This window comes from Heptranchias perlo, chromosome 32 (assembly GCF_035084215.1).
Source record: "Heptranchias perlo isolate sHepPer1 chromosome 32, sHepPer1.hap1, whole genome shotgun sequence".
In the NCBI taxonomy this organism is placed as follows: domain Eukaryota; kingdom Metazoa; phylum Chordata; class Chondrichthyes; order Hexanchiformes; family Hexanchidae; genus Heptranchias; species Heptranchias perlo.
Genome location: NC_090356.1, coordinates 17,771,219 through 17,784,072, shown reverse-complemented (window position 1 = coordinate 17,784,072; position 12,854 = coordinate 17,771,219). Strand labels below are relative to the sequence as shown.

Here is a 12,854-nt window from a genome sequence, read left to right as displayed (position 1 = left end):
GCCAAAGAACCACACAGGATTGGTGTCAGCCGTGGCTCCGTGGTAGCATTCTTGCCTCTGTCAGAAGGATGTGAGTTCAAGTCGCACTCCAGAGACTGGAGTACATAATCTAGACTGAGGGAGTGCTGCACTGTCGGAGATGCCATCTTTCGGATGAGACATTAAACCAAGGCCACGTCTGCCCTCTCAGGGGAATGTAAAAGATCCCATGGCACTATTTCGAAGGAGGGCAGGGGAGTCCTGGCCAATATTTATCCTTCAACCAACATCACTAAAATAGATTATCTGGTCATGATCACATTGCAGTTTGTGGGACCTTGCTGTGCACAAATTGGCTACCGCATTTCCTACTTTACAACAGTGACTACACCTCAAAAGTACTTAATTGGTTGTAAAGTGCTTTGGGACATCCCAAGATCGTAAAAGGCGCTATATAAATGCAAGTTCTTTCTTTCTATCTATTCTTCGCCCACCTGCCGAGTTACTGATTTTAGTCGAAGGGAGATGCAACATCCCTGGTTCTGCACAGCAAGTGCCGGGGCAATTGGAGGGAGAGTAATTCCTGGGCCACACATACACCTAGTAATGGGTTTCAGGGTGGTACTGGAAAAGGCCTAGAAGCAAGTTGCTCATCCATAGATAGCATATGATAGAGGGAGATTAAGAAAAGTTAGGCAGAGAAAAAGTACAAGAGGTATTGCACACTGGCCACAAGATCAAAAAGTTAAAAGTACTCATTTGAAGAGGCAATCACTAGCCTTTCTTAGTATATTCAGGAAACATTACACAAGCCAACAGACTTTAATGCTGTGTGAGTCTTCATTCATTACATGAAACTGCTCCCACTATCAAATGAAACTTATAACCAACAGTGCTTCACCCAAGTGTCATATACTGCTAAATTCTTCCAACACAAGTTTGGAAGAAAACAAATCTGTATTTGCACTACTGTCTTTCACAGTTCTAGTGCAAATAGTATAAAAATTTCACATGCCCATTACTTTTTACTGAAATCCTGCTAATAACACAGAAATATTAAGAGCATCTCAAGTACAGCCAAAAGTTCCATTTGGCCTACACAAAAGCTGTAAAAAGACGAGACATTACTTGAGCTCTAAAAGGTTTCAGTGTTCCTTTAATTTGGAACCATTGGAAATGAGAATTGAACTATGACAAGCTATCTAGGCAGAAGGGGAGTGCAGGTCTGTTATCACTCTTACAATCTGACATGTATTTAAGTCATGTAATGACAAATACACTGCCAAAGTATAGTTAGAGCTATGGCGTTAGAGCTATGGCCTGGATACTTAACCATCAACTTCTTGTTAAAGAGACTTATCAGCAAATATAAACTAGCAGAGTAAGTGTCATTTGATCTACAAAAGGATCTTGCCAAGATCAGGAGACACCAAATGACACCTTTAGAATTGAATTGATTACAATTATGAATTAGCAAAAGTGTTTTATTGCATTGCAAGCCATTCAACATTTTAGAAAACAGATTCTTCAAAAAGGATCTTCAAAACTACTGTTTCTGTAAATCTATACCCAACACATCATGAACCCATTCTGTCACCCACACAACTTCCTCATTTATACAATCAAATGTCTGATGTGCCACCATTAATGGCAGAAATGGAGAAGGGGGGGGGGGTGGGGAGGAAATAATTTTTAATATAGAGGTTGGCAAATTACATCTAAAAATGTTAACAGTTTTGTAAAAGAGTGCTTATATCATTCATTGAACACTACCAGGATGGAATGCACTGGTTTGGCTACATTCATAAACCCCAAAGGCATTGTGCCCTATCGTAAGCAGGGGTTCAAACTGATTGTCTAAAATTTGCAATCTAATCTCTGGGTTTAGATAATCACTTTATAAACCACTCAATCATCACCATTGTAGCTTGACAATCATCTGAACCACATCTAATACCTTACAACCCCCCTGCAAGTATGCTCAATGCTGTTCCTGAATAGTTTGTACCCTGTATTGAGCAACACTTCCTTTAAGATGGCACAATGGGAAACTTTGAGATCACAATAGCCTGACATCAGAAAGAAACCCAACTGCCATTAGTGAGTTTCCATAGAATATTTAGGAGATTACAATTCAAATAATACACTTTCAACAAAATACAATGTTTGAACAGGCCATCAAAAGTAGGATGATGGCACAGATTGAGTTTAGAGACAGGATGTGACAGCCCCAGGGACTAAAGCAGTCACAGCTCACACTCCTCACTCAGATAGTGTGAATGAGGAACAGTATTTGGCAGGAAGTTTACCTCCACTTTTAGAGAGAGGCGCAAATTTTGTGGCAGCTCCACAGAATTTATGAGCCCTTAACGGCGGCCACCTCAAGGAGCCGTTACCGGGGGGAGGTGGTGGTGGTGGTGGTGGTAAAGAGACAGAAGATGCGGCATGGACTGGACGGGACGGGAGGCTGGGCTGGGCTGGGCCGGGCCGAGTAGGGCAGCTCTCCCTCTCCGGTTTCCGCTCTTCCTCACACACCCCGGACGCGCCTTCTAACGCTCGCAGCTCCCTGGTGCGGAGCGAGGAGGGGCAGCCAAAGACTCTGCGTTATCTTGGGAGAACGGACATGGAACAGCCCCAGGCCGGTACTCACCATGACGACGGTTGGTGGCAGGTCGGCGGGAGCGGCGGCTGCTGTCTCGCGGACGGTTCCTTCCTCGGGCCCGTGTGATCATCCGGGTCACACAGACAACCCCGCGCTTAACCAATCAGCGCCCGAAACTCCAGCTTGCCCAAGTATGGTCCTTGTAATGCGGAAGTGGCGGTTCAGTGCGTACACTCCCTCCAACACTGTAAACATGCTCCCTATTACATTATACACACAGTCTTTATACTATGCACTCCCTATTATACTATATGCACACTACTGATTACACTGGATACAACTCCTCATTAAACTGCAAGAACTCCCTATCTGTACAGGAGAACTTTCTTAATGAGAATGTTTCTAGCCCAACGGGGAAGTGTTGGATTTAGTTCTAGGGAATGAAGTAGGCCAAGTGGAGTGTGTTTCAGTGGGTGAACATCTGGGTTATAGTGATCATAATATAATTAGGTTTAAAGTAGTTAGGGAAAGGGACAAAGAAAAATCAAGGGTGGAAATACCCAACTGGAAGAGAGCCAAATTCAGTGATTTGACAATTTCAAGTAAAAAGAGCCCTAGCCTGTTCAGTCTTTCCCAATAGTTGTACTCTCTCAGTTCTGGTATCATCTGTTGCACTGGCACAGCAATGCCTGGTACTCTGACATGGCAACTCTATCATACTGGCCCTTATACTTTCTGTTACACCAGCACTGCAATTCTCTGTTGCTTTAGCATTGCAATTCCATGTTGCGCTGGTACTGCAATTCCGTGTTATATTACAAGTCCTTCATTCCCTCTTACACTGGCATTGCAACTCCCTGTTACACTGGCACTACAACTTTCTCAGCCCGTTAGGCTGGTACTGCAATTCCCACACTCTGTTACAGCCACACCTCAAAGATGCCGTATTCCATGGCCCCTCTACTCCCATGGTCTCGATCACTGACAAGGCCATCTCCAACCCCACTTCCTTGTATCCCTCACCTCCCACATCCTCCTATCCCCTCCCAACCCTACTTCTTTCTACATCCTCCTTGGAAAAAATTCTCCCCTGAGTTACTTACAACAGCACTTTCAAATTCCCAGCAAAGCCTTTACTCTTTCCCATCCCGGTTGCTCCACCTGGTATAGCCCCTATCTTCGGTCCCTCAAATCCAAGGGGCAAAGACAGCGTATCTGGCACACGACTGGCTTAGCCATCCGTCACCAGATCTGGCTGGACCATATCAAGCAATATCAGATCTCACTCTCCTCTGCCCACAAATCCAGAATTATCTTGGAGAGCAAAAATAACCTCCAGCTTCTTTTCTCCATTACCAATTGTCTCCTCAAACCTTTATCCCCAACCCCTCCACCCTTACCTCCAACAACAAGTGCACTTCTTTGTTACCAAGATTGAGACTGTCCATTCAACTGCCTCTGCTGCTTTGTCCACTAAGCTTAACCCCTCCCTGGACTCCCCCCTGCCCTAGCCCTGAATCATCTGCATCTCTTTAGCTTCTCTCCCACCTTATGCCCTCTCCACACTCATTGCGCCTCACCTCCTGCACCCAACTTCCTTTCCTGGCCCCTATGCTAGCTGACATTGTAAATGGTTCCCTCTCTTCGGGTACTGTTCTCTATTCCTTTCAAAACTGCCATCTTAACCCCTTCTTCAAAAAACCCACTCTCAACACCTCTGTTGTTACAACAACCACCCCATCTCCATCCTTCCTTTCCTCTTCAAAGTCCAGCGTACCTGGCACACAACTGACTTAGACATCCATCACCAGATCTGGCTGGACCATATGCATGTGTTGTCACTGCCCAAATCCATGCCTATCTCTCCCACAACTATCTGCTTGAATCTCTCCAATCAGGTTCCCACCCCTATTACAGCAGTAAAACAGCCCTAACCAAAAGTCACAAATACATTTTCTGTGACTGAGACCATGGTGCATTATCCTTCCTTGACATATGTGTGCTCTTGATGGGCAAGGTTCTTCTCCAGGAGTACAAAGTCAGAAAGTTTGCCCTCTTATGTCCCTAGGTTGGAGTGTGTGTGTCTGTGGCCATGGTGTGTGCATCTGTGACCATGATGCATTGTCCCTCCTCAACCTCTCTGCAGCCTCCGACCATGTTGACCATACCATCCTCCTCCAATGCCTCTCCTCTGTTGTACAGCTCACTGGGACTGTCCTTGTTTAGTTTTACTTTTATCCAATTGTAGCCATTGCAAATCCAGCAATGGCTTTTCATCCAATCCCAGCACCATTACCTATGGCCTGCTCCTCGTCCACATCTTGGCGACATTATCCGCAGACTCGGAGTCAGCTTCCACACGTACACTGACAACACCCAGCTGTACTTTTCAACCCCCTTTCTCAACCCCTCCACTGCCTCTGTGTTGTCAGACTACTTGTCTAAAATGCAGTTTTCGATGAGCTGCAATCTCTCCCCGCTAAACATTGAGTAGACTGAAGCCATTGTCTTAGGTCTTCATACCCTTACCATCGATTCCAATTTCCCCCCAAGCCACTGTCTCAGGCTGAAGCAGACTGTTCACAACCTCAGTGTCCTTTTCAACCCCAAGTTGATGTTCTGACCCCATATCCTCTCCATCATAAAAACCACATACTTCCACCTCTATAACATCATCCACCTCCACCCCACTTCAGCCATCAGCTGGTCATACCCTCATCTAAGCCTTTCTCACCTCCAGACTCGTCTATTTCAATACTCTCCTAGAAGGCTCCCATCCTCTACCCTCAGTAAAAAACAGCTTATCTAAAACACCGCTGCCCGTATCCTATCTCGTACCATCCCACTTGCCCATCACCCCATCCTCACAGACCTACACTGGCTCCTGATCTCCCAATGCTTCAAATTTAAAATTCTTATGCTCATGTTTAAATCCCTTCATGGCCCCACCCCCACCCTATCTCTGTAACCGTCTCCAATCCTGCAAACCCTCCCCCTGAAATCTCTGTTCCGTTTATTTTGGCCTCTCATACATCCCTCTCTCTTCACCACACCATTGGCAGCAGTGCCTTCAGCTGCCATCCCCCTGCCACCCTCCACTAATTTTCCCCTCTTCCTGTCCTGAAGGTGCTGATTCTTGCTGGGAATATGGTTCCGCTGTTGCCAGCAGGTCCATCTTTGGAACCTTGCGCAAGTGGCTACACTTTGTGTTTGAGCCTAAAAAGAACAACTTGTATTTATAGAACACATCTCACAGAAACGTGTCAATGTGCATCACGTACAATGAATGAACTACTATGAAGTGCAGTGACTGTTGTTATGTGTAAGCCTAGACAGTGAGAGTCGCAATCTTGTAAACAACAATTTACATTTTAACAGCACCCTTAATGTAATAAAATGTCTGAAAACACTTTACAGGTGGGATAACTGGACACTGAACAGTGATGGGAGAAAGGTGACTGAAGGCATGATCAAATAGATGGGTTTTGAAGAAGACTTTGAAGGAGGAGAGAGGTGGCAAGTTGGAGGAGTTTAGGGAGAGCAAACAGAGTGTGGGGCTGAGACTGTGAAGATTCTGTGACCAAAGGTAGTACTGCAAATCCCTCACTCCATGTAACTCTGGTACTGAAGATTAGGGAGAGTAAATAGAGTTTACTGAAGTGAAGGGGGGAAATGCAAAGGAGGCCAGAATTGGAAGAGCAGGGCTTGAAGAGGTTGCAGAGGTAGGGAGAATACAGGGCCGGGGCAATGAAGGTTCTGCGGAAAGGTGAGTATAGCAACAGGACCTAGTGCATGATAGGATGTGGGCAACAAAGATTTAAATGGGTTGTTAATTATCAGGTTTAGCTGGAGTGAGTAGCTGGGGGCAGGGTGATTGGTTGGGAAATGGAATCAGACTTGGGTCTGGAGTTTATGTTGGGAGCCAAACAGGACTACTTCAGTCTTGTTGATGTTAAGTAGAAGAAAATTCTTTCTCATTCATGATTTGATGTCAGATAAGTAACACAATGGTGGTCGTGGATTCAAGGGTGGTGGTGAAGACATACAACTGGGTGTTATTAGCATATATATGGAAAGCATGTAGCCATGAAAATGAAGGGGCCAAGGATTGGAGCAACCTGAGAGATGTGAGGAAAAGCCATTGCAGGAGATGTGCTGGCTACTTTGGGACAGATAGAATTGGAACCAAGTGAGGACAGTACCACAGAGACAGACCACAGATGAGATTCAATGGAGAAGGATGGACTTCCGTTACCGGGGGAGACTAGGGAAACTCGGGCTGTTCCCCTTGGAGCAGAGAAGGGTAGGGGAGATTTGATAGAGGTGTTCAAAACCATGAAATGTTTTGATATAGTAAATATGGAGAACCTGTTTCCAGTGGCAGAAGAGTTGGTAACCAGAGGACACAGATTTAAGGTAATTGGCAAAAGAACCAGAGGCAACACAAGGAAATTTGTTTTTGCACTGCGAGTTGCTATGATTTGGAATGCACTGCCTGGAAAGGTGTGGCAGAAAATTCAATAATAACTTTCAAAAAGAAATTGAATAAATACTTGAAGAGGAAACATTTGCAGGGCTATGGAGAAAGAACAGGGGAGTGGGACTAATTGGATAGCTCTTTCAGAGCCGACACAGGTACAATGGGCTGAATGGCCTCCTTCTGTGCTGTATCATTCTATGATTCTATAAACTGTGCTAAACTCCAGAAAGAAGTTGAGGAGGGCAATTGGGGATACTGCATTACAGGCACAGTCACATAAGATGTTGTTGATGACTTTAATCGAGTCAGTATCGGTATTGTGGGAGGGTAGAAACAAGACTGAAGTGAATCAAACAGTGAGAGGTGGGAACAGAGTTTGGTGGCGATAAATGGTTGAGCACCCTAAAGAGGTTAGAGGTAGGATGGTGCAGTAGTTGGAAAGGAGGAAAGGATCAAAGGTGTTTTTTTGAGGAGTGGGGTGTTGAAGCATGGGACAGGAGCCTGATGTGCATGTGAGCACTTTTTAGCAGAAGTTACTGATTTATAATTTCCACTCCCTAGTCAAGAGGGCACATCCTGACCACTGAGAAAGCTAATTGAGCACAGATCAGGAATTGAATCTAGGACCTTTTGGTTTGTATGACTAAGTACCACACATCAAAAGTTCATTTACCCAATAACTTTTGAGGAGCTAAAGTTTCAGTCATCACTTGAAATAAACTATATTTTAAACTCTCCACATTGGTATGATATGGTTCTAGAATCTGCATAAATATTTTTATTCTGCTTTATGGGCCTTTTTCTAGCCTCCAAAATAAGATTTTTTTCCCTCTATGCAAGGGGGTTCAATTCAGAGCTAATACTGGGGAAATGCTGAATCTGATTTACTATCAAATAGAGTAACACAGATTACAAACCCATTTAAATACATGAAGTAGGGTTTATTTTTTCGAGTGAGGTTGTATTTTTAAACCAAAATGAATGAATTCCACTCCAAATGAGTGAGATGATAGGCAACATCACAGGGATCCCCATCCTGATCCAGTCCTCACTCAAGATCTACACACTCATACTTCTAGCAGGAGTTATACGAACATACGACCATATGAATTAAGAGCAGGAGTAGGCCATTTGGCCCCTTGAGCCTGCTCTGCCATTTGATCAGATCATGGCTGATCTGATTGCCACATCATCCCTACTTTCCCGTCTACCTACTATAACCTTTGACTCCCTTGTTAATCAGGAATCTATCTAACTCTGCCTTAAAAATATTCAATGACCCTGCCTCCACCACTCTCTGGGGAAGGGAGTTCCACAGACCCATGACCCTCTGAGAGAAAAAAATTCTCCTAATCTCCATGGGAGACCCCTTATTTTTAAACTATGGCTCCTAGTTCTAGTCTCTCCCACAAGGGGAAACATTCTCTCAGCATCTACCCCTTCCAGCCCCCTCAGGATCTTATATGTTTCAAGATCACCTCTCATTCTTCTAAACTCCAGTGTATACAGGCCCAACTTGTCCAACCTTTCCTCATAAGATAACCCCCTCATCCCAGGAATCAGTCGCGTGAACCTTCTCTGAACTGCCTCCAAAGCAATTATCTCCTTTCTTAAATAAGGAGACCAAAACTGCACACAGTATTCCAGATGTGGTCTCACCAATGCCCTGTACAACTGTAGCAAAATATCTCTACTTTTTTATTCCATTCCCCTTGCAATAAATGACAACATTCCATTTGCCTTCCTAATCACTTGCATACTAACTTTTTGTGATTCATGTACCAGGACAGCCAGATCCCTCTGTACCTCAGAGTTCTGCAATCTCTCTTCATTTAAATAATATACTGCTTTTCTACTCCTCCTGCCAATAGGGTCATAGGATAGGTTTAAGAATAGCACAGAGCGGCATGAGGAAACTGGAAGCATTTGTTGTAAATATAAATGTGCACAGTAAGAACATTTTGTGATATCAAGTTCAATTTTCAGAAGTATGTCGCTCTTTGATTGGGTATTGTGTTTCAATGTACTTGGAGGGTTGCATTTAGAGAGGACTGAAAGGAAAATTGCGATTCTTTAATTGACAAATTATAGAAGGGATAAAGGCAAGATGTTGGGTCACTATTATCTATAAAGTTGTTCGTACCAGTGTAAGGACCGCGAAAGGGTCATCTCTTTATCTATTAAATTTCACTTGGAAATGAAAATCTGGCAGTTTCTATAACAGATGGCCGATCCACAACATCGGTTTTAAGCCCAATCGTCAATTTGAAAATCTACTCCAGAGTTTCTGCAAGGCCTTCTTATCGAACCGTAGCCTCTTTAAGCAGATCTCTTCTGACATATCCTGAAAGGAGCGTCATGGTCTATAGGCTCTGGTGAAAGGGTACATCTTAGTTGGTCTTCTCCTTTGATGCAGCTTTATCCTGTGTGCCTCTCTTATTTCCTCTTCATTCCACTCCCGTTCTGCCTCCATTATAAGAGCATATATGGGAATGCCCATAGGGAACTCCGTGGTAAGGGCACAATGAAATGTGGGTGGGAAAAAAAATTGTCTGTCTTAAACTACTGAAAGGCAGCTAGCAGACTCTTTTGTCAGCAGGACAACACAAAAAAAATTCAAAACACTTCATTCAACACTGAGATATGATACACAAAAGTTTATAAACCGTCAGCCTTAGAACTGTGCTATTTCATGCTTTGGCAAGTGATGCAGGCATGAACCATTGCTGTTCACAATTTACATTAACGATTTGGATTTGGGAATCAGAAGTACAATTTCAAAATTTGCGGAGGACACCAAATTGGGGGGTGTGGTTAATACAAAGGAAGAGTGCGTCAAAATGCAAGTGGGCAGTGATAATCTTGCAGAATGGGTGCGTAATTGGCAAATGGATTTCAATAAAGATAAGTGTGAGGTGGTGCATTTTGGTAGGCAGAGTAAGGAGGCCACATACTGCTTAGATAATAAGAGTCAAAACAGGATAGAGGAGCAAAGGGACCAAGGGATTACAGATACACAAATCACTAAAATTAGTGATGCAGGTTAATAGGGCTATAAAAAAGGCAAATCAAGCACTAGGGTTCATTTCTAGAGGGATAGAATTGAAAAGCAAAGAAGTTATGTTAAACTTGTATAGAACCTCGGTTAGACCACCCTTGGAGCATTGTGCACAGTTCTGGTCTCCATATTATAGAAAGGATGTAGAGGCATTGGAGAGGGTGCAAAAAAGATTCACAAGGATGATACCAGAACTGAGAGGATATCGTTACCAGGAAAGGCTGAACATGCTGGGGCTCTTTTCTCTAGAAAACAGAAGTCTGAGGGGTGACCTGATAGAGGTCTTTAAGATAATGATAGGGTTTGATAAGGTAGATGTAGAGAAAACGTTTCCACTTGCGGGGAGTCCAAAACTAGAGGTCATAAATATAAAATTGTCGCTAATAAATTCAATAGGGAATTCAGGAGAAACTTCTTTACCCAGAGAGTGGTATGAATGTTGAACACACTACCACAAGGAGTAGTTGAGGCAAATAGCATGGATGCATTTAAGGGGAAGCTAGATAAGCACATGAGGGAGAAAGGAATGGAAGTGTATCTTGATAGGGTTAGATGTAGTAGGAAGGGAGGAGGTTCACGTGGAGCATAAATGCCGGCATAGACCAGTGGGGCCAATGGCCTGTTTCTGTGCTGTAGTTTTGATGTAACTTGATGTAATTCAGGTCTAGTACTGGCAGAAATGTCAGGATTTCTAATGGGTGATGACATCCATCACCATCCCATCATATCTGTAGGACCACCACATTGGGCGTGCACCCCCACTTCTGCCATAATTTATTGGGCATTATAGAAGGGCAGAACTCTGTTGTTCCTAGGTCCCGCCAAATCCGTCCCCCTGTGTTTGCAGAATTTCCTAAGCTCATTTATAACATATTCTTGTACAAGCAGTGGGAACAACTCTCCCAATAATATTAGGTGTGACGCACCCTCAATCTGAGACCTTTTGTGTTGGTCATGATGATCTCAATACCAGCACTTGCTGGCTTGTAATCTTTTTGTCCTTTGCAGCCAGTTAAGTCAGCTATTTTTTACTTCCCCTGCTCCAGGGAGATGTCGTGTGACTCCCTGCAGTGTGAAAATTTTTTGAATCCGCTAATTCAATTGGCTTCAAATGTAGACAAGCAGGCTGTCCAGCTGGCAATTTCCAGCATAGAGCCTGGTCCGACCAAGGCAAAGGTAATCAGGGCAGGCTCATTGCAGGAACTTGCCAGTGGCAGCCACATTTCCACATTCCACGCTTGTCCACATTTTCAGCCAGTTATAGATTCAAATTTCTTGTGATTCAAAGGGCCTTGGTAACTGATGCAGCAGCTCCCTGAGGTGTGGGAAATTTGAATTGGCTAACTTCAATATGACAGGTACTCAACCACCAGTGGCAAATGTTTTTTGCATGTTCAAAGTTCTGTCGGTGTCAGGTATATCCTGACCTCTCTGTCTTTGGCTTCTGATTCTATTAACATGCCTTGTTTTTCTGACAAAGGGATCTGCCCAAAATATTAACCTGTCTTTTCTCTCTACACATGCTGACCGATTGCTGTGTATTTCCAGCATAGATTATTTTGACTGTATTTTAAGTTGTTAATATAAACTTTTTAGAGTGTATTTCTTACACAGCAGTTACAAGTGACAGGAGTTTTGGATGAAACAATCTTTTGTTTTTGAATGTCATGGTGTGACGCAAATTTTCAGTACAACCACAGATTTCAGTAAACCAGCCGGAGCTAAAGATATGAACAGCCAGCACTGTGATTTATGCCACAGGAATTCTTCCATATTATAGCTGTTCCTTCAAAGTCAACATACAAAACTGGGAGTACAGCAGCTCGCACACTTTGTAAAGTGGGTTGTTCATGACTAATTATTACCAGTTTCCGCCTAGTATTTTTTTGATGGTTCAGCAATCAGAGAAATTAAGTTAATCTATTCAACTATTTGTCAATCAGCATTTGTTAATATTTCAAATAGTTTATTTGTTTTTGATACATGACAGTAGTTCAAGCTACAATCCCATCTGAGTGGTTGGAATGTAAACTGAATATAAACTACTCCTGGTCTTTCAAAGAATCTATGGTTTGATTAACTTGGGGAACAAAGACAACTGGGGCTTTAGTCCAGGCCCCAGACCCACTGTCCAGAGTTGCCAATACAGATTCCAAGGAAACACCTAGAATTGATATTTAAACTTTAAAGTAATTATTTATTTATGTCTTATTAAAAATCTTATGCATTCATGCACTTCCTGACTTCACACTTGATTTCCTGTTGTTGTGTTTTTGTCACACTTTTTGTGAAAACTTTTTACTATTATAAATTCCTATATCCATCTTTATAATGGATTTTTCCTATGTAAACTCGCCACTCTGATTGTGCAATCTGGGTACTGGGTTCCCACAAATCACTCAAATTGCTTTCTGAAAATTGTTTATTTGAAAATTCTTGATTGGACATTTTTTTCCCAGTAACTAAAATTTCTACTGTTCAATATAAGAGTATAAATAAAATAGAAAGATTTCAGAAATTACATATTTTACAATAATAATTAAATTTATACATTGTACTGTCTTTTATAATGCCATCACTAATGTTTTTACTTGAAGACTTCAGCCTCTCCTAAATGTCTCGGCTTGAACTTGATATTTTTGCCCAGAACTACACCACTGTAAACTGAATTTGGATTGTGCAGTCTGAACATGTGTATGGGAATGGGAATGAGTCTGCCATAGTTTTGCCCACTC

General features: G+C 42.9%; 1 protein-coding gene across 2 annotated transcripts in view; it reads right to left on the bottom strand.

Annotated features, from left to right (window-relative positions):
- Positions 1-2,736, bottom strand: part of capzb (capping actin protein of muscle Z-line subunit beta) — an 85,200-nt gene extending 82,464 nt beyond the window's left edge. Inside the window, exon 1 of one of the 2 annotated variants that reach the window (XM_067970512.1) lies at positions 2,630-2,736. In XM_067970512.1, coding sequence (XP_067826613.1) covers positions 2,630-2,632 — 3 coding nt within the window. In that variant the 5' untranslated portion in view covers positions 2,633-2,736. The remainder of the gene's footprint in view (positions 1-2,629) is intronic. The other variant, XM_067970513.1, reaches the window with a different exon arrangement.
- Between the last annotated feature and the right edge of the window lie 10,118 nt (positions 2,737-12,854).